The sequence below is a fragment of the Martes martes genome, assembly GCF_963455335.1.
Source record: "Martes martes genome assembly, chromosome: 12".
In the NCBI taxonomy this organism is placed as follows: domain Eukaryota; kingdom Metazoa; phylum Chordata; class Mammalia; order Carnivora; family Mustelidae; genus Martes; species Martes martes.
In genome coordinates, this window is record NC_137900.1 from 43,850,081 (window position 1) to 43,875,846 (window position 25,766).

Sequence of the window (25,766 nt, forward strand, 5' to 3'; positions counted from 1 at the left end):
TTCTTATTTTTATTTTATTTTTTTTAAGATTTTATCAATTGAGAAAAAGAGACGGCGAGAGAGGGAGAAGCAGACTCCTCACTGAGCAGGGAGCCCAATGTGGGGCTCGATCCCAGGACCCTGGGATCATGAGCTGAGCCAAAGGCAGACGCTTAACGACTGAGCCACCCAGGCGCCCCTCTTATTTGATTTTTAAAGATTTTATTTATTTGTCAGAGAAAGAGAGAAAATAAGCACATGCCAGGGGAGCGGTAGGCAGAGCAAGCAGAGTAGGCAGAGGGAGAAGCAGGCTCCACACCGAGCAGGGGGCCCAATGCAGGTCTCGATCCCAGCACCCTGGGATCATGACCTGAGCTGAAGGCAGCTGGCTCAACTGATTGAGCAACCCAGGCGTCCTAGCATGTGTTCTTTTTAACAGCCAACGATTCAAGAGACAACTAAATCTATATCTGTGTGCCATAAGCCGGCTGGTATAGAGATAAATAAACAGTATAGGGCTTATGAGAAACTATAAGATCCCACACCAACATGTGCAGTTAGTTATGGCTAGAGTACAGAAGTTATATAGAAGAACACCTTTGTCATGGACAGGTTGCAAAAAGCCGCCACCTCCCGATTCATCTTCACTCCTAAAACTATATACCAGGCTGGTTTTAAAACAGCCTGTGATAAATATTTTTTAGGTTCCTAGACTGAGGATCCAAATTCTTGTATAACGATAAAATCAGTTAAGGAGATAAATTCAACAAAGTAACATCTTCATTTAAATTTTCTAGACTTTAGATATAGACATGTGAGAGTATTTCCTCAGTAAGCAACAGCCATCAGCAAAACTCAAACTGCATTTCAAACAATTTAACACAAATATTAGTCTTTGAAAAATAGTAGGCTAACGTTATCTTTAGTAGCTGGCATTTATTATTAAATGCATAGTATGTAGTGTATCTTGTTTCATGTAATGTATCTTTATACCCCAAAATTCTGAAGTAAATTATTCCCATTTTATAAATAAAAGGACAGAAGGCTAAGTACCTGTCCAATGTCACGTAGCAGGTAAATGGCAGTCAGAATTCATAAACTGTCTTCTGATCTAGTTTTCTTAAATACTATATAAGTGTTGGTTAATGGACAGCAAATTCATCATCAACAAATGATTTTATCTAGGGCATACACTTTCAATCTATCACCAAGTATTTATTTAACAGCTACTACGCACCAGTCACTTAAGTAAATGATGACAAGATAGACAAATGTCCCTGCTCTCCAAGCTCTTCATTTGTGGGTAATGGAAAAAAAAAAATTTGTCATCATAGCAATGAAGAAAATAAGTATGAAAAAGAGGACATGAGCTAAGATCTAAATGACTGAAAAATCAGAAGGCGTTTCCCAAAAAAGAAAAAAATAAGGATGGACCTGAGACAAGAGAAAGTAGATTTATGTAACAGTGAACAAAATGTGATGAGGCTGGAGAGGTAAGCATAGGCTAATTCATACAGTTCTTAATACACAGCATTTATAGATAAATTGTGGGAGTTGTTTGTTGGTAATGTTAATTAGGAAGTCACTGAAGATTTCTGGACAGGGAAATGACATGATCTGACAATCTTTTTAAAGATTTTATTTATTTGAGAAAAAGAGAGAGAGACAGAGAGAGAGACAGCATGAACAGGAGGGAGGGGCAGAGGAGAGAGAAAAGCAGAATCCCCTCTGGGCAGGGAGCCCAATGTAGACTCATCACAGGACACTGGGATCATGACCTAAGGGGAAGGCAGATGCTTAACCAACTGAGCCACCCAGGTGCCCAGGTTAGGACACTGTAAGAGTAATTGTAGCATGAGCTGAAGCTGTAGGGGAGGAGACAGGGGAGAGTGGACAGATCATAATACACTCTAAAAGAAAAGAATAAAACTTGCTAGCTGACTGCTCATGGGGAGGAAGGGAAAAGACTGTAATATGTAATCAAAGATAACACCACGACTTGGCTCCAGCAAAGCGCTGGGTCCTTGTTAGTCTCATTTACTACGAATCTGTCTTGAATGTTAGTTTTAAGATACTTAGCAGATGGTCATAGTTGGTATACTAAGGGCTCATTATTGTCTAATATTAAAAACTCGACTGCTAGATGAATTTACTGTGAATGTCATAAAATGCTAAGAAAAACCAAAGTTTCTACATCAGAGCAAGAATGAATGAAACTCTAAAATGGTTCTGCACTAAATTCACATTTTAAAAATATCTTAAAAAAAATTAGTCTATAAATCAGTTACAAATAAGTATAGTTTTCCAAATTGCCATTTCTTCTCCCATGTCCTTCCCTTCCCATATCCCTAACTATAGGCTATAGAGAGCTTATAGAATAAACTCTCATTTACTATGCAAAATCCACACTGAAAGGTTCCCAATAACCACCATCCCAATTTAGGGGGTGGGATGCAACAAGACAAATCATCAGAGACCTAGTCTCTAAAAATTAACCTTAAATACAAAAAAAGTTAAGTCACCAGACCAATGGAGGTACAGCAGCCCGGCCTTTCCAAAGATAAATGGTATACTTATGATAACACTAAAGCACAAAATGTCACATAATGAAATGAAAATTTAGTATTAGCTTACTTTTAAAGTTATATTCTAAATCCTTGAACATATTCCAATTACTTAAATATTAATAACTGTCTTCATTAATCATTCAATACCACTTTTTGTTAGTAACCACACAATGCTTAATGAAAATTTGGTTATTTGGTGTTGTTTCAAAATTTACAGGTATTTATAATGTAAAAATCTTCACTTTAAATGCTGGGGGGAAGGTATAGTCATTCCCCTAAACGTAATATAAAAATAAACTATGTGTTCTGTGAAGCTATAAGGCCACTTATGAAAGTATACAACATCTGTCCCATTTCAGAAAAATCACATTTAAAGAATTCTAAACTTACAAAACTGAAAAATTCTAAGGAATGTCTACTCACATTACTACAGTGTTTCCAAACTTCATATGCATTAGAATCATCTGGAAGGCTTGTTAAAACAGATTACTGGGCTCCACACCCCAATTTCTGATTCAGTAATTTGTGGGGGGGGGTTCCAAGAATTTACATGTTTAAAAGTCCCATGTGATGCTGGTGCAGCTTGACCTACTACCACACTTTGTAAGTTGCTACTCCAATACGAAGTATACAAATTTTTCATCAAAAGATACCTTTTCCTATTAAATTTATGGGAATATTTTAAATGGTAGATTACCCTATTGAGTGAGAAATTCATCATTTCTTACAAAACTTAAGTTTTTATGTTTAGGATATACCTAAACCTGACTCAAAGTAATTATGAAGGCAGATCCAATTCTAGTCTCAAAACTGCATTAAAAAAAAAATAATTATGCAACACTATATAATACCGTTAATATGACATGTCCAGAATTGGCAAATCTACAGAACTGTTGTCTAATTCTTGGAAGGAGGAAATGGAGAATAAAACTGCTAATGGACATGAAAATAAATATACTGGGAGGCCTGGGTGGCTCAGTGGGCTAAGCCTCTGCCTTCAGCTCGGGTCATGATTTTGGGGTCCTGGGATCGAGCCCTGCCTCAGGCTCTCTGCTCAGCGAGGAGCCTGCTTCCCCCCCTCTTTCTGCTGCTGCTCTGCCTACTTATGATCTCTCTCTCTGTCAAATAGATAAATAAAATCTTAAAAAAAAAAAAGAAAATAAATGTACTAAAACCCACTGAATTACATACTTTAAACAAGTGAAACTTTACGATGTAAACTTCATCTCAATAAAGCTGTTGAAAGAAATTATGTGAAAGTTCATAAGGTAGCTAAGCAACACTAAACCAAATGTTGCCATTGTAGACACTGTTAGGAACACATAATTCTAATTAGCTATATCAACAACTTTGTTTCTCCTGGTCCAAAGTAAACAAGCCTACTTTAGCAAAATTATTGCAAATTTTAAACTTCAAGTCCAGAGTCAGCAAAATTATATAAACAGTACTTCTAAGCCTGTTAAATTATAGGTATGTAGGATATCACACACCAAAATCAATGAAACAAGCCTTGGAGTAGTCCTATGCACCTAGAAGTATCAGCTCAACAACATTTGGCTGCAATTTTTGAAAAATTAATTTGCTCTACCAAATTGGTCCTCTGCCCACATATCCACCAGGGGCAGCAGAGCAGTCGCAATAGCTCTCAGGACCGCAGAAATACACTCGAGAGAACTATCCAGACTTCTTCTCACTCTTCCCATAATACACCATTTGTGTGGTTAATATCACCAAAGCCTAGAACAAGGTGCTAGGCTGTTCTCATGAAAGGCATTTAGTATACTAAATATCATTACGAAATGCCCTGTTAAGAACTTTCTTTATATACTTTATCTATCGGTTATTCTTCTGGTTGCTGAGAGGATCCATACACATCCTCCTTTTATAATTAAGGAAACATCTATTCCAATGAAAAGTTACACCTGCAGCATCTAATTCTTCTGCCCTAAAAATATATTTTAAAAGGGAAACTTGAAGACTTTTTCCAAAATTCAAAGATGATCTTAAAGTTTCCTATTACTACTCTTATTTTCTCTGTGAGGTAATCTCTGTTTTTCATTTTATGCTAAACAACCCTACTAAATTAACTCTGATTTGCCTTTAGAGCTAAAAGGACTTACGTCTCATGAGTTCCAAAAAAGAAAATGGGTAGTTTGTTTGTGGGTGGTTTTACAGCTCCATCAGGAACTTCATCTACCTAAAAGAAAGATCAGAAAAATTAACATCTTTTAAATCATACACACCTCAACACACCAGAATAAAGTGAGAACAAGACATCCAAGAAGGATCTGATAAAAGTAGACCAGTTCTGTAGGTCATAATCCCTATCTCAGTTCTGAAACCCAAGAAGTTCTGAAACCCAAAATATTTCTCAAAACTCATTTCATGGCAAAACCTGCACTGACAATGAAGGTATTTCGTCATTTCTTTTATCCACCAGTGTTTCTACTGATGTTTCTCTGCAAAAATACTGTTAGATTACCATGTGCCATTCTAGAAGCCTACCAGGAGCAAAATATATACCATATGTACCACAGACACCTCAAATTCTGAATTTTTAAATATATCTGACCCGGAATATTTCAGATAAGGGAGCCCAAACCCATTCAAAAATCCTAAATCGTATTTCTGCAGGGAGGCTATACAAGTATCAGAGTAATGTAAAAGCAGACACAAATTAAAGTTACAAGCAGTATTTCTCTAAGTTTGAAACACACGTTCTAGAACGATCTTGCACCTACATGGCTAAATCAGATGAAGCTCTGTTCCTTTTTCATTTCTCTGTCAATCATTCTAATTAAGTAATGAAGAAAGTATCAGGCACTATCATGTCTAACATATCTGTTATACTTGTTACTTTCTCTTAACAATAAAGGAGAAGCAGACCTCAAAGGTAAAGCCATCAGGTAGTACTATCAAGTCAGAATTTAACATTTCAATTTTTTCCTTACTTAAATTCCTAATAACATTTCTGTGTCACAACCTTCCTAATTTCAAAGACATTTTAAAAAACCAATTAGCTTTGTTAGGAAGGAAGCAGATCATCTGAGGACCTACTAAGCTCTATATGCATAACCATGTTGAAAAAAAGATGGTGAAAGTGATTTGACTGTTATGCAGTCTGAAGGTTTCAGACATCAACATTATCATTATCAACTAACACTCCTAGGGACTTTAATTTCCTCACCTATACCATCATTATACTTATATACAAATCCTTAGAGCCCTTAAGGGATACTTTCTGTCAACCCAGTTCATATGCTTCCTTCTGCTAGCAAACAGTTTTAAATGTGCAGTACCTATGGAGTTTAATAAGCATTAGGCAATTTTTAAAAAGTTGACTGTAGAAAGTTATTACTGATACAGGATTATAAGAACATGCAAAACTTAAAAGAAAACTTAAAGAAGTTTGAAATATAGAGACAGAAAACATTAAAATCAAAATATGGACAACTGTCATCTTCACAGACGATAATAAAAACCCTAATCTCTCTAAAGCAAAGACATTATTTGTAAGGACTGGAGATGACAGAAAAAGGAACATAATTCTCGGACACAGCCAATATCAAACCAAAATCAGCTGCCTGTAAAGAAAAAAAGGAGAAAAGAAACAAAAATTTCCCATTCCAATCAAGGGACCTTGTTGAATATAGAACTTATTAACGAAGGAAAATTCTGGCCCTCCTAAGGCTACTTATTCTGCTTTTAGCAGTACCAGCTCTTAATCACCTAACACAATGAAGCATGTGAAGAAGACAATTTGAAAGGAAAGCAGGTAACTTTTCAAACATTTTCATTTGGCTCATAAATGTAATGTAGCATCGAAATGTGAATACAGATATACCCTACAACCTCAGATTTTATAAAATGTCAAAATAAATAAGGATGTTAAAACCATGAAAAAAAAAAGTATCTTGGAGGGGCCTTAAACCTGCCCAGCTTCCCCGTCCTCTATTCAGACAAAAAAGAGTGTTTTATAAGTACATGATTGCATACTAAGGACTGTGGAGCACATGAAGAAATTCAGTTTATGTCTATTACCCTCAAGAAGCTTACAATTTAAGAAAAAAAAATCTTATAATCTATTTGGAAATCAAAGCACAAACCTAAGAGTTTAAAATGTTATCACAAAGGAAATAGATTAGAGTATCAAATATATAGATAAGAATTATGAATAAGGATTGTTCAAGATAAGACTCCAGTGAAAAGGCAGACTTGATAGACTGCGGGGAGGGAAGGATCTTTCCAGGTTTAGGAAGGAAACCTGCAAGCAAGAACGGGATGGGAAAAACCAAGAGAACAGTAAACATTTTATACTTGGACAGCAATCAGCAAACATACTACATGATTCTCTGTAACCAATAGGTATGCTTTCTCCCAGCTGACATAATTAAAAACACAGGATTTAATTTTCTTTTAAGAAATACACACCTCAAAGAAGAGTAAACTGGTGGAAAATACAACTTAATAATATCAAGTTTATATTTAAAAAAAAATCTTGAGCATTCTAATCTAATAGATCTCGACAGTTTTTTGGTTCTATCGTGATCTTAGGACCTGAGTCCTACCATAAGCTAACAAAAAGACCTCTTTTTCTGAAAATGGCATTTAGGTATTAGTCTCAATTCTTTAAATGTCACAAAAATCCTGGGCCTTAATTATCTCTCTGTACCACTAGATGTGAACCTAGGAATCTGCTCTTTCGCCTATGGGAAACAAAGAGGTAAAACAACTTCTTCAAGGTCATAAGACAAACTTAACGAATACAAACACGAAAATAAATTTACAAAAAACTTATTGTAAAATTTTCAAGAATATCCAGTCCTGAATCTCTATATTAAACAAGCAAACCCAGAAGGTCTCATCAACTACAAAACATAAAAAATCCCTATGAAACCAATTTAATCACATCTTTGACATCCAAGAGTCTGCATAAACTCCACTGATACTCTGCCTTTTACTCAAAATTTTTAAAATGTCAATGCTTCATTAAACGGTAAACAAAGTCCAACCTTGATTATTTTCACCTACAGTGGAACATTTAACTAGCATCACGTTTAAATATTTCCTATTAAGAAAACCTGCCCAAGTCTGTTAAAAACAAACCCACAGGGAAACTCTTAAGGAGAAACACCTGGATTTTTACAATTCCACGGGAGATTCCTGGGCAAAAAGCTAAAACGAAAGGTTACAAAAGAGGCCAAAGGAAAGCGAGAGGGAGACAGGACCCGAGAACAAAATTAAGAGAAAGGGTAGAAAGTAGGCCCCTGGGGAAGGTAGCACCGCTAAATGCGAAGGCTAAAATCACTTACTCGAGCTGGCCAATGAGGATAACCTTTCATCTTGGCGAAGATGAGGTCTCCAGGTTTGAAATCGCGAGTCATGTTTCGGGGGCGAGGCCGGGGGTCTGAAGCCCAGGGAGGAGGCGCGGCGGTGCGGACGGCGGGGGGATGCCGGCGGAGGGCGGACGGGCGCCCAGGCTCCCGGGGCGGCGGGAGGGGGAAGATGCCTCCGGGCGTCCCGACGCGCCTGCGAGGGAGAGCACCGAGGGCGGTTAATGCTCAGAAACCCGAAGGGAGGGGCCGCACGGGGAGGCCCGGGGGAGGGGGAGGGGAGGGCCGAGGAGAGGTGGGGGTGGGAGAGTGAGGGGAGAGCCGCCTCCCGCTCCTCCCCCGCGAGTGCGCGGCCTCCGCAGCCCGGGAGCTACCCCTCCAGGCTTCTGCGGGTCCACCGCTCGACGACGGAAAAGACGCCACCACCTGAGGCTGAGATGCTTCTCAGCCCCCGTTCCCCTTTCTCCCGCCCCATCTTTCCCCTGGCTTTTTTCTCCGGGCTTAAGCCCCAAGAGGGAGGGGGTCTGGGGAGAGGGAAAAAAGATGGCAAAGGAAGGGGAAACGTCCCCCTCCCATCCAAGCCGGACATCTCCCCCAACCTGCTTCCCGACGGTCGCAGCCCCGGGCCGCCCCTCTGCTCCCGGGCGGGCCGCGGCCACTTCCCCGCTACAGCCAGGAGCGAGGCCACTGAGGGGGGGCGGGGCGAGTCCCCGCCGCCCGCTCACCTGCCGGGGCCGCGGGCGGTGAGGCTGCGGTGGCGGGCCGGCCGCCTCTGCCCGCGTCCACGCAAGCCACCTGCGCCACCAGCTGCCGCAGAGGCGTCTCAACGGCTCCGAATCGCAACCGCCGCCGCCGCTGCCGCCGCCGTCGCTGCGCTGCTCCCGCGCGGCTCCCGCTCGGCGCCCGCTAGCACTGGGGCGGGACCAACGGCGGGCCGAGGGCGGGGGGACAACGCAGCACCGGCCTGAGGTGTGGGGCTCGGAAGCGGAACTTCGGAAGCCGCTAGATCCCCAGCTTGGCTTCTGCCCGACAGTTACAGCCAAACCGAGAGAGATACTGAGGCAAAGGAACAAATAAGTGGGAGAAAAAAGCTCCGTCGTCGGCAGCTCCCCCCTGCGGTTTGCAGAGTGGTCTGGCCCGGCCCGCCCCTGCTGGCTGCTCTGCGTGTGTGTATTTGTATGTGTACTGTATGTAAAAGGCGGGGAGGGAGGAAACGATTGTTGTGGACGGGGTTTGGGGGCGGGTATCCGGGCCTCCAGCCCTTGGCTGTGTGTTAGGGAGAACCTGGCAGCCTAAGCTGCATGTTCTTGCATCGTTTCCCAGGGTGGGGAGGCTTTAATGCTGCACTTGCGCGGTTTGCACCATCCATCCAAAAAAGAACTGTACAAAACCCCATAGATGAAATCGGAGCGTGAGGCTGTTGCAGGGTGTGCAGCTTGTAGGCCTCTTACACCTCGCTCAATGGCCTTTTCCTTGAAATTGTAATATGAGAAAGCCCTATTTCTTTTCTTTTAAATTTAAAGCACCAAGAACTATTAAAACAACAATCCTAACGAATGCAAAATGTGAAGGGAAGAAAACAATGACAGGAAAGCATAAGTCTTTCAGATAGGATGTGGGTTTGGGCCCCTGCTAAATTTTAGCTGCATCTAAATTGTATTTGTTTAGTAGAATGGTAGCTGGGTGGTGGTCAAGTGTAGACGTGTTGTTAAACCTCACATGTTTTGTCTCTTAAAATACTCAAGAGAATTCTAAAATTATTTTATTTTTTGATCCTTCAGCTAATACACTTTTTAAGACGTTGGCAGTAACATGCCCAACTCTCTAATATGAATTGATATTTTAATATTTTTACTGTACCAGAACTGTGTCACTAGAATTGCCTAATTTTACCTAACAATTAACATTCACCCAATATGTGTAGTAAATTAAAAAGGCATTTAGAAAATTAATAAAAATTAATCTTGAGTTTTGTTTCATGCTTCACTGAATTCCCCCCCAAAAGTACCTACTGTGAGTCAAGCATTTTTAGGTGCTGGGCGTACAACCACGAACAAAAAGCACAAATACTTCCCATCTAAAATAAAATATGAAAAAGTTTAAGAATATTAAAATATATCAATAATGGTATGTAGCGCATACTCCTTTAAATGAAGAACTCACAACTGGGAATAAATCAGGGAAAGCTTTATTAAAGTAGGTAAATTTGAGAAGAATACTTTGAAAGAGATACTTCCTTAAAAAGAATGAAGGCATCCCCAATGCAAACTGTCCTGCCTAGAATCTGAAGAAACTAAATCATACCTTAGCAACACGCAGAGGGTTCCAAGTGTTGCAAAAAGAGAAACTGACTGGCAACGAGGAGGGAAAGGTTAGAGAAAGGTCTGGAAGTCTCTCATCCTGAATGAGTTTGATATGATGCATGCTAGCTACTAAAGGTTGCTGAGCAAGAAAGCAAAGATGATTCTTTAAAAAGTTATTCTTGCTTGCTACAAAGTAGATGACAGTAGAAAGAGGTTGGAGGTTACTGTTGTACTCCCAAAGTGACCCATTTCTAGATGAGACTGGTGACTGAAAAAGGCAAGAAAGTGAACAACTAAGTACACAAAAGAATGATTGCCAGGCGTTAGCCATAAATTATGCACAGGAAAAGTAGACAAAGATATATTGAAGAAAATTCCAAGATACTGAGTAGGAGAGACCAAGGCATCATTCAGCTACCATTTCTTGCACACCTCCTTTGTTCTAAGCCTTTTAAGGCTTTGCAATTCCAAGTATGGTCCAGGGCCCAGCAGCATGGGCTTTATCTCCCCAGACTTGCTAAATCATATTCTGCATTTTAACCAGAACCCCAGGTGATTCTTATGCATAACTTTGAGAGATTATTGCTGTAAACCAAGTAAGGAAAACAGGTATAATAGATAAGTTATAATGCATATGAAAAAATAACTTTTTATTAGTGCTAAATGATAAAAAAAAGGAGTGGTAACTGTGAGTGGGGGGTGGTCCTCAGAAAAGACATGAAAATAGAGGGAAAGTGGAAAAACATTGATGTTTCAGTGTGAATATTAAAAATAGAAAGTACAAACTTAGCTCTTGGTGTCTTTAAACTTGGTAATTTCAATTTGTGATAGTCTATAGACAACAAGGGAAGCCCTGGAAAACAGTAAGTCAGGGCAAAACAGGTGGTAGTTTAAGCCTCCGGAGAACAAAAGCCCAGGATCCCTGGGAGCAGCAGTTTGGAATGAGAGGGAAAGGGGGAGTGGAGAGGGAGGAGGAAGGGTTGCCCTCGGCAGAGCTACTTGGAGAGCTTTTCTGAACTACTGAGAGCCTGTGCCCCTCTCCAGCTGCCCCCATACTCCATCTTCCTAGGGAGGGGATGCCGGGGAAAGTACAGCAAGATAGAGATTGAAGGGCAATGAGAAAGTTGTAAGGAGAAAGAATACAATTTCCGAAACAACTGAAAAGAGGGGCGGGGGAGGTGAGGTGGGGAAGGAGATCTAAATGAATTCAGGAAGGAACTTGATCTATAATCTTTCATTTTGTCAGGGTGCTCCTACCCCCATTTTACAGATGAGAAAACAGGCTCACAAAAGTTCAGCAAACTGCCCCAAATCACACATCTAGTCAAGCGGCCAGGACAATGCTGCAACCGGTCAATTCTCCAGTCCACGCGTTGGTGTGGTCCCACACCACCTCTAGGTGGAGCAGGGGGCCAGCAGTGCCGGAAGCCAAGGAGCTTATAATTAGAAAAAGATGCTAGAAGGAAAAGAAGCCAGCGCTCACTCTTCCACCTTCTGTCTTATGACTTGAAAGTATTTTCAGCTTCAAATTTCCTAACGACCTTCCTCTACCCCACCCCATTCCCCAACTTGTCCCTACATCAGCTCATTTTATTTAACTCCCGGTGTTAAGAGACTCAACCCCAAAATCATCTCTGGAAAGGTTTCAGACCCCATCTTACTGTGGTGTAATTTCTTATTTACAATCCTTCAAACTAATATTTAAACTGTTTTGAAATAGGCACCATCTCTGCCGGGGTGGCTCCGATGGTTGAGCATCTGCCTTCAGCTCAGGTCACGATCTCCAGGTCCTGGGATCGGAGCCCCACCTCGAGCTCCCTGGCTGGCTCAGCAGGGAGTCTGCTTCTCCCTCTCTGTGCCTCTCCCCCTGTTGGGTGTTCTCTCTCTCTCTCTCTTTCTCAAATGAATAAGTAAAATTTTAAAAAAAGAAAGAAATAGGCACCTTCTAGTCACCAGTGCCTGGCATTTACCGGGCACTAAATAAAATTTTTTCTCAACAAAAATTTGTTGAATAAAAGGAAGGATCATGTGAAAAACTCCCTAGTCTTTTAGTCTGAGAAAACAGATAAAAAGACACTTTAAAAGACATTTGTTTTTGTTTTGACTTTATGACTTTTTCATGTACTTAAAGGTTAACCCTTTAAAAGCACTGACATGTTTTCATGGACTAAAATACATTCATTTAATAGTTTTGATGGCAGTCTTTCTAAATGAGATTTGATACATATCCCCCAAATTAAGTAATAATAATCCTTTCCTTCACATATTTTATGTAGAATATACATAATTTCCTACCGTAAATATGCAGTATTTATAACAGATGTTAAACTCATGAATATGAACCATAATCCTGAACTTTTCTTTTGTGTGATCCTTCAAGCCTTGTGATGGGGAAGTTAGCAAGAATAAGGGGAAGATAAAAGGCATTAATCAAAGACCTAGTTAGGGGGCACCTGGGTAGCTCAGTCATTAAGCGGCTGCCTTTGGCTCGGGTCACAATCCCAGCGTCCTGGGATCAAGCCCTGCATCTCATCGGGATCCCGGCTCAGCGGGATCTTCTCCCTCTCCCACTGCCCTGCTTGTGTTTCCTCTCTCACTGTATCTCTCTCTGTCAAATAAATAAATAAAATCTTAAAAAAAAAAAAAAAAGACCTAGTTCAGTCAGAGATGTCATAAATCTGGTCTAGGCCTACCTTCCCCTGGCTTTCCTTAGCTTCAATAACCATTTGGAATTTGGAATTTGTTAAGAATATGGCTAGGAGAAGGAAAGACAGACAATATTTGTAGTGTCTTCTCATGTGTGTGTGACCCTTGTCTCCTACAATGCTTTCTTTTTTTTAAATTATTTTTATTATTTTTTATTTTTTGTGTGTTTATTTGTGTGTTTTTATTTTATTTGTGCTTATTTGTTTTATTTTTATTTATTTGTCAGAGAGAGAGAGAGAGAGCACACAAGCACAAGCAAGGTTTGAGGCAGGCAGAGGGAGAAGCAGACTCCCTGCTGAGCCGGGAGCCCGATGTGGGACTTGATTCTAGGACCCTGGGATCATGACCAGGGCCAAAGGCAGATGCTGAGCCAACTGAGCCACTCAGGCGCCCCTGCTTTCTTTTTTTCCTTGCATGACCATGAATATCTCCCTACAGCTACTACCACCTTAGAGCCTTCCCAACCCCTTACCCCTTGCAATTCCTAACTGTTGGCAATCGCCAATCATTTCTCTGTCCCTATAATTTTGTCATTTCAAATTTTGTCATTTCATTTCATTATATATATATGGAATCATACAGCATATAACCTTTGCAGAAGGGCTATTTCCATTCATCTTAATGCTTTTAAAATCCATTTAAGGGGCGCCTGAGTGGCTCAGTCGTTAAGCGTCTGCCTTTGGCTCAGGTCATGATCCCATAGTCCTGGATTGAGCCCCGCATGGTCCTGGGTGCTTCCATGCTCAGCAGAAAGCCTCCTTTTCCCATTCCCCCTGCTTGTGCTCCCTCTCTTGCTGTCTCTCTCCTCTCTCTGTCAAACAAATTAATAAAATTTTGAGAAAAAAAATCCATATAAGTTTTTGGGGTTTGTTTTTTGTTTTGAAAGGTTTTATTTACTTATTTAAGAGAGCTGAGCCTGAGTGGAGGGAGAGGCAGAGGAAGAGGGAGAACCACACTCCCCATTGAGCAGGAGCCCGAAGCTGGGCTCAATCCCAGGACCCCGAGATCATGACTGAGCCGAAGGCAGATGCTGAAATGATTGAGCCCACCCAGGTGCCCCCATTTAAATTTTTCTGTATATCAAAAGTTCATACTTTTTATATCTCAGTAGATTCCATGGTTTAGATTTACCTAGTCCCTTTAACCATTTACCTGTTGGAGGACATTTTGGTTGTTTCCAGAATTTTGCTATTACAATGAAAGCTGCTGTAAACATTCCTGCACATGTTTTGTGTAGATAAAAGTTTTTATTCCTCTGGGATGCATGCCCAGGAGTACAATTACTGGGTCATATTTTAGTTGCATACTTAGGTTTTTTAAGAAATCGTCGAACCGTTTTCTAGAATGGCTGTGCATTTTACATTCCCACCAACAATGTATGAGAGATCTAGTTTTCCACACCTTCACCACCATTTGGATTGTCACTAGTTTTTCTTTTCACTGATCTAATAGGTGTGGTCTTAATTTTCATTTCCCTAATGATTTGTGATAGTAAACATCTTTTCATGTGCTTATTTGCCATCTGTACGTCCTCCTTGGTGAGTTGTCTCTTTGTGTTCTTAGCCAATTTTCTTTCCTTTTTAAAAAAGATTTTATTTATTCGTTGGAGAGAGAGAGCGTGGACGAGCACGCAAGAAGGGCGAGAGGCAGAGGGAAAGGGAGAGACAGACTCCCCACTGAGCGGGGAACCTGATGTGGGGCTCGATCCCAGGACCTGGAGATCATGACCTGAGCCAAAGGCAGCCGCTCAACCATCTGAGCCACCCGTGCGCCCCCTTAGCCAATTTTCTAATTGGATTAATTTTTTACTGTTGAGTTTTAAGCATTCTTTCTGTTTTAGGTAAGAATTCTTTGTCAGGTGTGATTTGCTAACGTTTCCTCCCTTGCCCTTTCATCTTCTTTACAGGCTCTTTCACAGACTAGAAGTTTTTAATGTTGATGAAATCCAATTTAGAAACTTCTTTCTTTTATACGTTATGTTTTTGTTGTCACGTCTAAGAGCTCTTCATCAAGTCCTGGGTTGTAAAGGTTTTTCTCCTATGTTTTCTTGTTAAAATTTTACAGTTTAATATCTTATGTTTAAATCTATGAACCATTTTGAATTAATTTTGGGGTATGAGATGACATTTAGGTGGAGGTTCATATATATATATATTTTTTTGTCAACGGATATCTAAATGCTCCAGCACCTTTATTGAAAAACTATCCTTATTTCATTAGATTGCTTTTTTACCTTTGTTAAAAGTGATTTTACCATACTTGTGTGAGCGTGTCTATTTTGTTCAATTGATCATTGTGTCTTTCTGTCTAAGCCACAGTTTTGATTACTTAAGTACTACACACTGTCTTGATTACTGAATCTCTATAATAAATTGTAAAACAAAATTGAATGATTCCTTCTGCTTTATTCTTGTTTTTCTAGTTTTTTTCTAGATATTCTAGTTCCTTGCTTTTCCATAAAAATTTTAGAATAAGCTTGTCTGTATCTATTAAAAAAATCTTCCTGAGATTAAAATAAGAACTTTTTTTTTTTTGAGAGAGAGAGAGAGAAAGTGAAAACATGTGGGGGAGGGGCTGAGGGAGAAAAATATTTTTTGTAACTTTGTTATTTTATTATTTATTTACTTTAAAGTTTTTTTTTTCCATTTATTTGACAGAGGGAGAGAGGGAGAGAGCACAAGCAGAGGGAGCAGCAGGTGGGGGAGGGGAGAAGCAGGCTTCCTATGGAGTAGGGAACCCCACATAGGGCTGGATCCCAGGTCTCGGGGATCATGACCTGAGCTGAAGACAGACACTTAACCAACTGAGCCACCCAGGTGCCCCTCTTCTTCTTTTTTTTTTTTAATCTTATTTATTTATTAGAGAGAGACAGCATGAGTGGGGGGAAGGGTGACGGGAAAGGGAGAAGCAGATTCCCTGCTGAGCAGGGAGCCCAACCTGGGACTTGTGGCGTTTGTGAGGCTGGATCCCAAGACTCAGATCGGGACCTGAGCCGAAAGCAGATGCTTAGCTCTTTGAGCCACCTAGGTGCTCTGGGAGAGAGAAATCTCTCTCTCTCTCTCTCTTTTTAAAGATTTTATTTATTTATTTGAGAGAGAGAGAGAGAGCATGAGAGGAGAGAGGTCAGCAGAAGCAGCAGACTCCCTGCCGAGCAGGGAGCCCGATGCGGGACTCAATCCTGGGACTACTGGATCATGACCTGAGCTTAAGGCAGTCGCTTAACCAACTGATCCACCCAGGTGCCCTGGGAGAGAGAAATCTTAAGAGGGTCTATGCCAAGTACAGAACCCATGCAGAGCCTGATCTCACAACCTTGAGATCTGAGCCAAAATCAAGAGTTGGATGCTTAACCACCTAAGTCACCCAGGCACCCCAGATAGGAATTATTTTAAACCTATATATCAATTTGGGGAGAATTAATGTCTTTACTAGGTTGAGTCTTCTGATCCATAAACACAGTACATCTGTTTGCTAATTTAAACAATCTTTAATTTCTTTCACTAGCATTTCATAGTTGTTAGCCTTCAATCCCCATATATGATTTGCTAGATTTACAATTAAGTATTTAGTTTTGTATAGAATTGATTTTTATATGTTCATTTTGTATTTTGAAAGCTCTCTGAACTCATTTATTCATTTTAGGAGGGTATTTTGTTTTTGTTTTTGTCTCTGGGATTTTTGGTAATTTCTTGGGATTTTCAACATTATCATGTTATTTGAAAATGGGAACAAAAGCAGTTTATATAAATTTAGTTCTTTTAAATTTTCAAAAAGATTTGTTATTTATTTATTTGATTGAGAAAGAAAGAGAGAGAGGGGGCATGAGCGGGAGGCAGAGGCAGAGGAAGAAGGAGAAGCAGACTCCCCACTGAGCAAGGTGCCCAACGCAGGACCCAGAGATCACAACCAGAGCCAAAGGCAGGCACTTAACTGACTGAGCCACCCAGGTGCCCCATAGTTCTTTTAAATTTTTGAGGATTGTTTTATGGCCCCGGATATGGTCTAATCACGTGTTTTTTAAAAAATATTTTATTTATTTATTAGAGAGAGAGAGAGAACACATGACAGAGAGAGAGAGCACAAGCAGGAGTGTAGAAGGAGAGGGAGAAGAATGCTCCCCTTCGAGCAGGGAGCTAGATGTAGGACTTGATCCCAGGACCCTGGGATCATGACCTAAGACTAAGACAGATCCAGCTGACTCAGCCACCCAGGCACTCTATTCATGTATTTGTAATGACTGTATATTCTGCTATTTTTTCAAGATTTTCTTATTTTTAAGTGAACTCTGTACCAATGTGGGGCTCGAATTTACAACCCCAAGATCAAGAGTCGCATGCTCCACCAGCAGAGCCAGCCAGGTGCCCATATTTTGCTTTGTTGAGTAGAATTCAATAAATGTCAATTTATATCCTATTCTGCTGGTTGATATCATTGAGTTCTTGTATATACTTCATTATTTTCTATTTAGTTGTACTATCAATAATTAACAAAAGATACGGAAGTCTCCAACTATAGTTGCAGATTTATCTATTTCTCCTTTCGGTTCTATCAGTTTCTGCTTTATGTATTTTGTAGCTCTGTTGTTTGGTATATATACATTGAGAATTGCTATGTTTTTACTGTATTTTCTTTGTCAACTTTTATCATTATCTATTGTTCCTCTTTATTTATGGTAATTCTTTTTTGCTCAGAAGTCTACTTTATCTGATATTAATATAGCTATTCCTACTTTTTTCTGATAAATGTTTTCACAGTATAACTTTTTCCAGCCTTTTACTAACATATTTTATATCCAAGGTGGATTTCTTATAGACAGCGGATAGTTGGGTTTTCTTTTCTTTTCTTTCTTTTTTTTTTTAAGATGTTATTTATTTATTTGACAGAGAGAGAGAGAGAAAGCATGCACAAGCAGGGGGAGTGGGAGAGGGAGAGGGAGAAGCAGACTCCCACTGAGCAGGGAGCTGGACTTGGAGTTCAATCCCTGGATCCTGGGATCACGACCTGAGCCAAAGGCAGATGCTTACCAACTGAGCCACCTGGGCACCCTAGTTGTTTTTGTTTTGTTTTGTTTTTAAGGTTAAAGCTTTTAAAGATTTAAATGTTTTTTAAAGATTTTTTTTATTTCTTATTTTTAATAATCTCTACACCCAACATGGAGCTTGAACTCATGACCTCCAGATCAAGAGTCACATGCTCTACTAACTGAATCAAACAGGTGCCACAGTTGGGTCATATTTTCAATCCATGGTGCCAATCTCTGTCTTTTGGTGTATTTAGAACACTTACATTTAATGTAATCTTCAGTATTTTAGAGCTTAATTCTAGAATTTTTTGTTTCCTTTTTCCTACCTTCCTGCAGATTATTTGAACCTTTATTAAAATTCCATCTTGATTTATCCATATTGTTTTTTAGTATATTTCTTCATATAAATTTTTCAGTTGTTGCTGTAGGCATTATATTATACATACATAATTTATGATAGCCTACTTCTGTTGATATTTTACCAGTTTGAGTGAAGTATAGAAACCTTAATTAACTCTTAGTCCTTTTGCTCTTCACTATTTATAAGATGGCTGTCTTAAATATTTCCTTTATACATACCAAGAACCACATCAGAATGTATAACTTTGCTTCAACCATCAAATATAATTTAGAAATACTCAAGAGGAGAAGTTAAGTCTGTTGTATTTATCTATAGTTTTACACTTTCCATTGTTCTTTCTTCTGATGTTTCAAGTTTCCTTCTTTCATCATGGATGTAAGATCACAGTTTTGTCCTCGGCATTTGGTTAGAGTAGGGTAATAATTATCTAAACTTTTCTGTCTTGCTAGGTTGCCCCCTTCCTGGTTCATTGGCTATAGAGGGCAGGCTCTTTTTTTATAGGTTTTGTTTGTGTCAGTTGAAATTTCTAGTTGCTGGCTTTTCCAGCACCTATTTCAAGATGTTTGAGGCAAAAAGAAAACCCAGCAGACAATTCACCACTGTGTCATTCCTTGGGTCCCAAAGTCTCTAGCCAGTTTGTAATCTCTTCACCTTTCAGAGACCTCTTATGTTTGTTTTCTTTACAATGTCCTGTGGACCTATTTTTCTACTTTCCCTTTATCACCAAGTTCGTGGGCAGAAAAATTGTTTATTAAAAATAGTTTGCCTCTACTTCATCACTCACAACTTAACCTTCATCTTTAGTGGAATTGAACTTGTTTATATTCATGACTGTCTACTAAGGATACAGGGCCTGACACAAGGCAGGCTTTGGTAAATATTCTCTTTCTACATTATCCTTCTTTATTTTCTCAATGAACCGCTCCTGTATAGAAACTTCATTAGCTCATGCATAAATGAAAATATTGGTTTATGTTTTATGCTTTTCTCCCTGTGCCTTTCTTTATACCATTATCTTCCTCAGAAATGCCCTTCAATCATTCTCTGCTTATTATTATTTTTTTCTTCTCTTTAAAGTCCGGATCTAGGGGTGCCTGGGTGGCTCAGTGGGTTAAAGCCTCTGCCTTCAGCTCAGGTCATGATCCCAGGATCCTGGGATCAAGCCCCGCATCGGGCTCTCTGCTCAGCAGGGAGCCTGCTTCCTCCTCTCTCTGCCTGCCTCTCTGCCTACTTGTGATCTCTGTCTGTCAAATAAATAAATAAATAAAACTTAAAAAAAAAAAAAAAGTCCGGATCTAGTTTCTCCTCTTAGGTCTCTTTCTGACCTCATCATCCTATTCTAAAATCCTATATATACTACTCTCTGTAGTACTTATTTTTTTAAATTAACATATTGTCTCAGTTTAAAATGCTTTCAGCTTTAATTAACAGTAGACTCTGTTGTAGAGGCTTATGCAAAAGAAATTAAGAGATAGATGTTGGCATTGTAACATATTACTCCTGGCCAGTGTCTCTTCAATTCACTTGACCTTTTTCTCACACTGGCTCATCTACTTGTAAGCAGATGACTACTCTTCTGGGAACTACATCTGAATTTTAGGTAGGAAAAAAGGGCATAGAATGAAGGGATAGGCTTTGCAGGTCCACCTCATTTTATTTAGAAAACAAAAGTTCTGGGGTAACTGGGTGGCTCAGTCGGTTAAGCATCTGCCTTCAGCTAAGGTCATGATCCCAAGGCCCTGGGATCAAGCCTGAGGCAGGCTCCCTGCTCAGTGGGGAGCCTGTTTCTCCCTCTCCCTCTCCTCCTCCCCACCCCACTTCTACTCTTTCAAATAAATAAATACAATCTTAAAAAGAAAAAGAAAAAAAAAACCAAAAAGTTCTTTCAAAAGTCACATTGAGCAGACTTCTCATTTTATCTCACTGGACAATATTCTGTTACATAGCCACTCATAGCTGGAAAGTACAAGTGAGGAAAATATTGTCAATAGGAATTCAGTTAGCCAAACAATGGTATCTGCCACACGGATCCATATATATCTATATAACTCATTTAGGTAAATCTCTCTTCCTAATTAGCCTGGAAGGTCTTTGAGATCAGAGATCCAGTCAGAATTAGTCATTTCGTACTTCACACCAGATGAATGTCCCCCTAATTTCATATATTTCTACTACAAACAACAGAGAAAGCTCTTCAATGGGGACTTTAAACCTAGCACAATTATTTGAAAATTATTGAGCCCGCACAGTTTCTTCTGAAATTAACAACTCTTTTAGTCAGGGAGGCAGAACCACTATGAGTTGTGGAGAAAAGTTTCTTTTTTCTTTTTCTTTTCTCCAGGAAGTAGAACTTTTACAATTGGGGCAGGAACCAGAGAAGAAAAGGTCCAAGAAACACATTAGAAGATGAGAGAGGTAGGAACTAAGGAGTCAATCTAAGAAACCAAACATGTCCAGCTGCCAAAATAGGACTGACTGGGAAGGCTTATGGGAAGACCTCTAGGAAGGTGTGCCTCCATTCAGCTACTACCCCTGAGGATCAGCTGCCAGACATCTGGTTTAGGCCACTGTTGGTCAACGGGGTCAAAAGTTGGGAAGAAGAGCCAGGTATGGATTGGAGGACAATAAAGACAAGCCGAAACCTGCTAGACCTCTACATCTGTCTCTCCCAGCATCTAACCACAAGGACCTGTGGAGTAATGGCTGCTGCTTCATTTCCACCTTCCAGATCTCTCTGAAATTCTTTTGACCAACTCTAATTTGGAATCTTTCAGGGAAGAGGATTTTGGGAAATGTGATCCAGCTTACTTAAATTAGCACAGAACAAACCATCACACTAAGTAAACCAGACAAATGGAAGCTGAATCTCATCACTTGGGGATTCAAAATGATTGAAATGCCTGGAGGGTTAGGACTGTGTCTTAGTCCATTTCTTCTGTCCCTTTTGTCCTAGCCAAGAATTTAATTCTTAAATCATATATGTTGTCCTCATTGATCTTACTGTGCAAGCTCATTTTTCCACTGCCCTGGTACCTACCTCCTAGAAGGAAAAAATGGGTTCCTTCTTTGGATTTAGGCTATCACATGTTGCCCATAGTCTTATCTTTTGACTTTGTTTTGGTTCTTATATTTCTGTTGGCTTCCTCTCCTCTTCCTCTATTCTGTTTACAATGCTTGCGTGTTCTCTAGTATATCTAGCTGCTTCTCTCCTGCCTAAGCATGTTTATGAACCATTACTTGTAGGAAGTAATTTATCCTTGGATGATGTAGTTCTCCCTTTTTTGTTTTAACTAACCAATATATATTCAACTGCAGATATTTATTAAATGTCTCAGATACTATCTTATTCTCCATAGGAGTGCAAAGAACAAAAATTTCTATATAACAAGAGAAAGAGGAAAATATACCAACATAAAGCAACAAACAAATAGCTCTCAAAGTTGGGAGAAGGAAGTCAAATTCCGTCCTCCTCTGGGCCCTTTGTTTACTTTTTTCCCAATCAAGGAACTTCGTATAAGATTTCTAAATCTTCATAATATTGCAGTATTTCTATTATAAGTTAGTTATGAATAGTAGAATCAAATTAAATACACAGAATTTAAACAATATAAAATAAAACAGTATTAAAAAAATCTATGTACAAATGTTTGTAAAGGAAGATGTAATAATAATTTTAAACTACATAAAAATTGAAGAAACACTGATTGTGAAAATGTAAATACAGAACTAGGAAAACTAAGCTATAATTTTATTCCATTATTTGGAAATTGTTTTCCTTTTTTGCATGGTTTCAGTGACATGGATTTCTGGGGTTCAGAATGATTTAGTGTTGCATACATTCACTCAAGCTTAGTTTTCACATCATAAAATTTGTCATTTAATGGCACTAGTAAGCAATACACTGGTAGTGTCTTGGGACATTTAATCCACATGCAACATCATCACCAGTGGAAGTCAGAATGGTTTTTTGTAGACAGTACAGATGTAGAAAATGTTGTCTTTTTTCTTTCCTAAATATTTTATTTATTTATTTGACAAAGAGAGACATATAGAGAGAGGGAACACAAGCTGGGGAAGTGGGAGAGGGAGAAGCAGGCTTCCTGCACAGCAGGGACACTAACACTTCACTCAATCCCAGGACCTGGGGATCATGACCTGACCCAGAGGCAGACTCTCAATGACTGAGCCACCCAGGTGCCCCCCCCCATTTTAACAATTTTTAAGTGTGCAGTTTAGTGGCATTCAGTAAATTTACATTTGCATTGTGTTGCAACCATCACCGCCATCTCCAGAACACTTTCCTGATCCTAACACGAACACTTCTTGTCCTAATTTACTTGTAGGAGAGTAGGGTCATTGGGATAGAGAGACACCTCACAATTCTATGTGTGAGTCCTGTCCCTGATGGAAAGAGAGAATAAGCAGTAACATTGGGACCTTGGTTGGTGGTCTTCCCCCGAAGTCATGAAGAGATATGTATAGAGAACAACTCAGATTATGTACATGGTTTCTTGCTAAAGAATCATGTCTTTGATTCCCTAAGGTATAACTCTTGGGTTTATTGTGCTGGGTTGAATCTCAAGGGATCTTACAGTATTTTTTTTTTTAAATCCCTATAGCCTTAAACCTCATTACAAACAGACTAAACTTGGCCATTCCTAAGGGCCATGAAAATTTTTCTCTACAGTTGAGAAGAGGCTCAGAAAGATAAAGCCAAGAAAAAAAGTGTTAAGGAAAATCAAGCATTTCTCTTGAAGGCATAGAGCAACAGTTCTGGACATCCATACCCTCCCTGTGGTCTTAATCTTTGGCCCCACTCTGAATTCTCCTTGGTCTTCTAGACAGGAAAGAAGGATGGAAGGATGAGACTCAAGGCCTTCTTCCTACACCAGCTACATAAAAGAGGACAGGATTAAACAACCCAAACAAATATGACATTTGAAGTGAAGAAAATTGCAAAACCAAAATAAAGACTGAAAATTCCAGAGTGAATAAAGCAATAAAAAAAGTCATCCCAAAGATTCCAAAATGATGATGATAATAATAATTAAAAATTATTGAGTGTTTACTATGTCGTCACAAAAATCCTATGAGAAATGTACAATTTTTCCCCCACTTCTGATGAGGGAACTGAGGCACAGGGAGGATAATAGGCTTTATTTAACTCATTCATTCCACTAATACTTAACCTGTTTGGTAAGAGGTATTAAGGATACAGCACTAAACATATTCGATATTGGCCATTCATGCCCTCATGAAATTTACTATCAAATAGAGGAGATAAAAGAACAAACAAAAATAAAAGCAGGCACATGAATAAATTTCAGATCAAATCAGGTGGTATGAAGAGAACATATGAAAAGGAAGGTGAGTTTGGTCCTAATTTAGGCAAGGTAATCAGAGATGGTTTTCTGTAGAGATAGGGTCTAAACAGTTCCTCAAAGGAGGAGAAAGAGCTCACTCCAGGGGTGAAGGAAGAGTTCCAGGCAAGATGAGCAGCATGTGTGAAGAGCTTGGTATATTCTTGAAACGGAAATAAAACCTGTTGGGCTGGAGTGTACAGAGACGGGTGGGAACAAAGCCTTAGCTGATGTTGAAAGACTCCAGATCATGCAGGGCCTGTAGGCCACAAAAAAAGTTTTCGACTTTACTCTCTCTTTTTTATGTATACCCGTATGTTAACTATCATTAGCTCCTGGTAGTGGGGTTACAGTTGCTTTTTAAAATATTTTTCTTTTTTTAAACCTGATTTTTGAAGTTTTAAGACAAAGCATACATTGTTTGTGTAAAAACAAATACAGATCCTTTTTCTTTTAAAAGTGGATGTGATATGATTCCATTTATGTGAAATGTCAATAAATGGCAAATCTACAGAAATAAGGAGCAGATCGGATTGTGATGATGGTTGCCCAACTTTATAAATTTACAAACAGAGAAAACGATTTAATTGTATACCTCCAATGGACCAATCTGATGGCATGTAAAACAAATCTCAATAAGTCTGCTTTGAAAAATGGAAGTAAATACAAATTTGGGATGATGTCTAAAACCAGAGACAAAATAAAAATAAAATAAGATAAGATAAGATAAAATAAAATAAAATAAAGAGACAACATAAACTACCTATAGAAGGTGAAAAATTCTTAAATTTTTAAGTAATCTTTACACCCAGCACAGGGTTTGAATTTACAACCCTGAGATCAAGAGTTACATGCTTTACCTATTGGGCCAGACTGGCACCCATTGATAAAACTAATTTTATTTGTTTAATTAATTAACTTTTAAAAAAGATTTTATTTTTAGGTACTCTATACCCAAGGTGGGGCTTGAACTCATAATTCTGATGTCAAGAGTTGCATATACTACCAAATGAGCCAGTCAGGCACCCCTGATAAAATTAATTTCAAACATTTACAAGAATAATAAGCAACATTATTCAAAGTCCTTCCCCTTGAGGTTGTTTTCCAATACACATAGTGACTGTGATGTGGACTGATAGTCAATAAAAGATTTGTACGTACAAGGGGAAAAAAAACCCCAGAAACACAATGAGTCATGAGACAGACCAATATGCAGATTTTCAAAAGAATAGTAATCCATTTTGGACCCCGTACTAACTCTAAGAACATTACAAAGGTTCAGATGTGGGGAATTCAAGGACAATTTTGAAGAGATTTCTTCAGAGAAAATTTATAACATATTTTGTGTCCCAGATCACCAAGCAACAGAGGTAGAAATTTCCTCCCAACTCTTTAGTCAAGGGCTTTAAGAAACTCCTTGGAGAATTTGATATACATCTTCTGTGGTGGGGGAACATGGTGGGTAAGGCAGACTGGAGCCTTGTTGGCTTATGACCAAGAAGACTTATGCGGGGCTACTGGGTAGATCAATCAGTTAAGCATCTGCGTTTGGCTCAGGTCATGATTCTTGGGTCCTGGGCTCGAGCCCCATGTCGGGCTCCCTGCTCAGTGAGTTGCTTGATTCTTCCTCTCCTTCTTCCTCTGGTACTACCCCTTGCTTGTGTGTGCTTGCTCTCTCTCTGAAATAAATAAATAAAATATATATTTTTAAAAAAGGAAGACTCATGCAAAAGGCAATGAATGTCCAAGAAAGAGACAATGTAGAGGACCATTGGAAAACCAGAAGTTGATGGAGAACAGCAGCCGGAAATTCTTTTACCCATGTCATAGGAGTAGTAGGTGGAGAATACCAGCAAGGAACCTCAGAAGAATCTACAAAAGTCTTCAACACGGAAGAAGACAGCTTGAAACATTTACTGGACCTTTGGACCCGGCAATTCCAATCCTACTTCCCATAATTAGTTTGACAGAAATGTATACATATATACATCAAAGACAAGCACAAGACGTTCATAGCAGTATTTTTCATATTAGCCCAAACTGAAAGCTTTCTTAATGTGTATCAACAGTGGAATGGATAAATAAATGTAATATATTCATACGATAGAGTATTATCCAGCAATAAATTAAAGAA

General features: G+C 39.3%; 1 protein-coding gene across 3 annotated transcripts in view; it reads right to left on the reverse strand.

Moving 5' to 3' along the window:
- PSIP1 (PC4 and SRSF1 interacting protein 1) overlaps window positions 1-9,045 on the reverse strand; it is a 43,144-nt gene extending 34,099 nt beyond the window's left edge. For all 3 annotated transcript variants that reach the window (XM_080819872.1, XM_080819873.1, XM_080819874.1), the window contains exons 1-3: window positions 8,605-9,045; window positions 7,859-8,075; window positions 4,667-4,743 (exon numbers count right to left, since the gene is read on the reverse strand). In XM_080819872.1, the coding sequence (XP_080675998.1) occupies window positions 4,667-4,743; window positions 7,859-7,930 (149 nt within the window). In that variant the 5' untranslated portion in view covers window positions 7,931-8,075; window positions 8,605-9,045. The remainder of the gene's footprint in view (window positions 1-4,666; window positions 4,744-7,858; window positions 8,076-8,604) is intronic.
- Between the last annotated feature and the right edge of the window lie 16,721 nt (window positions 9,046-25,766).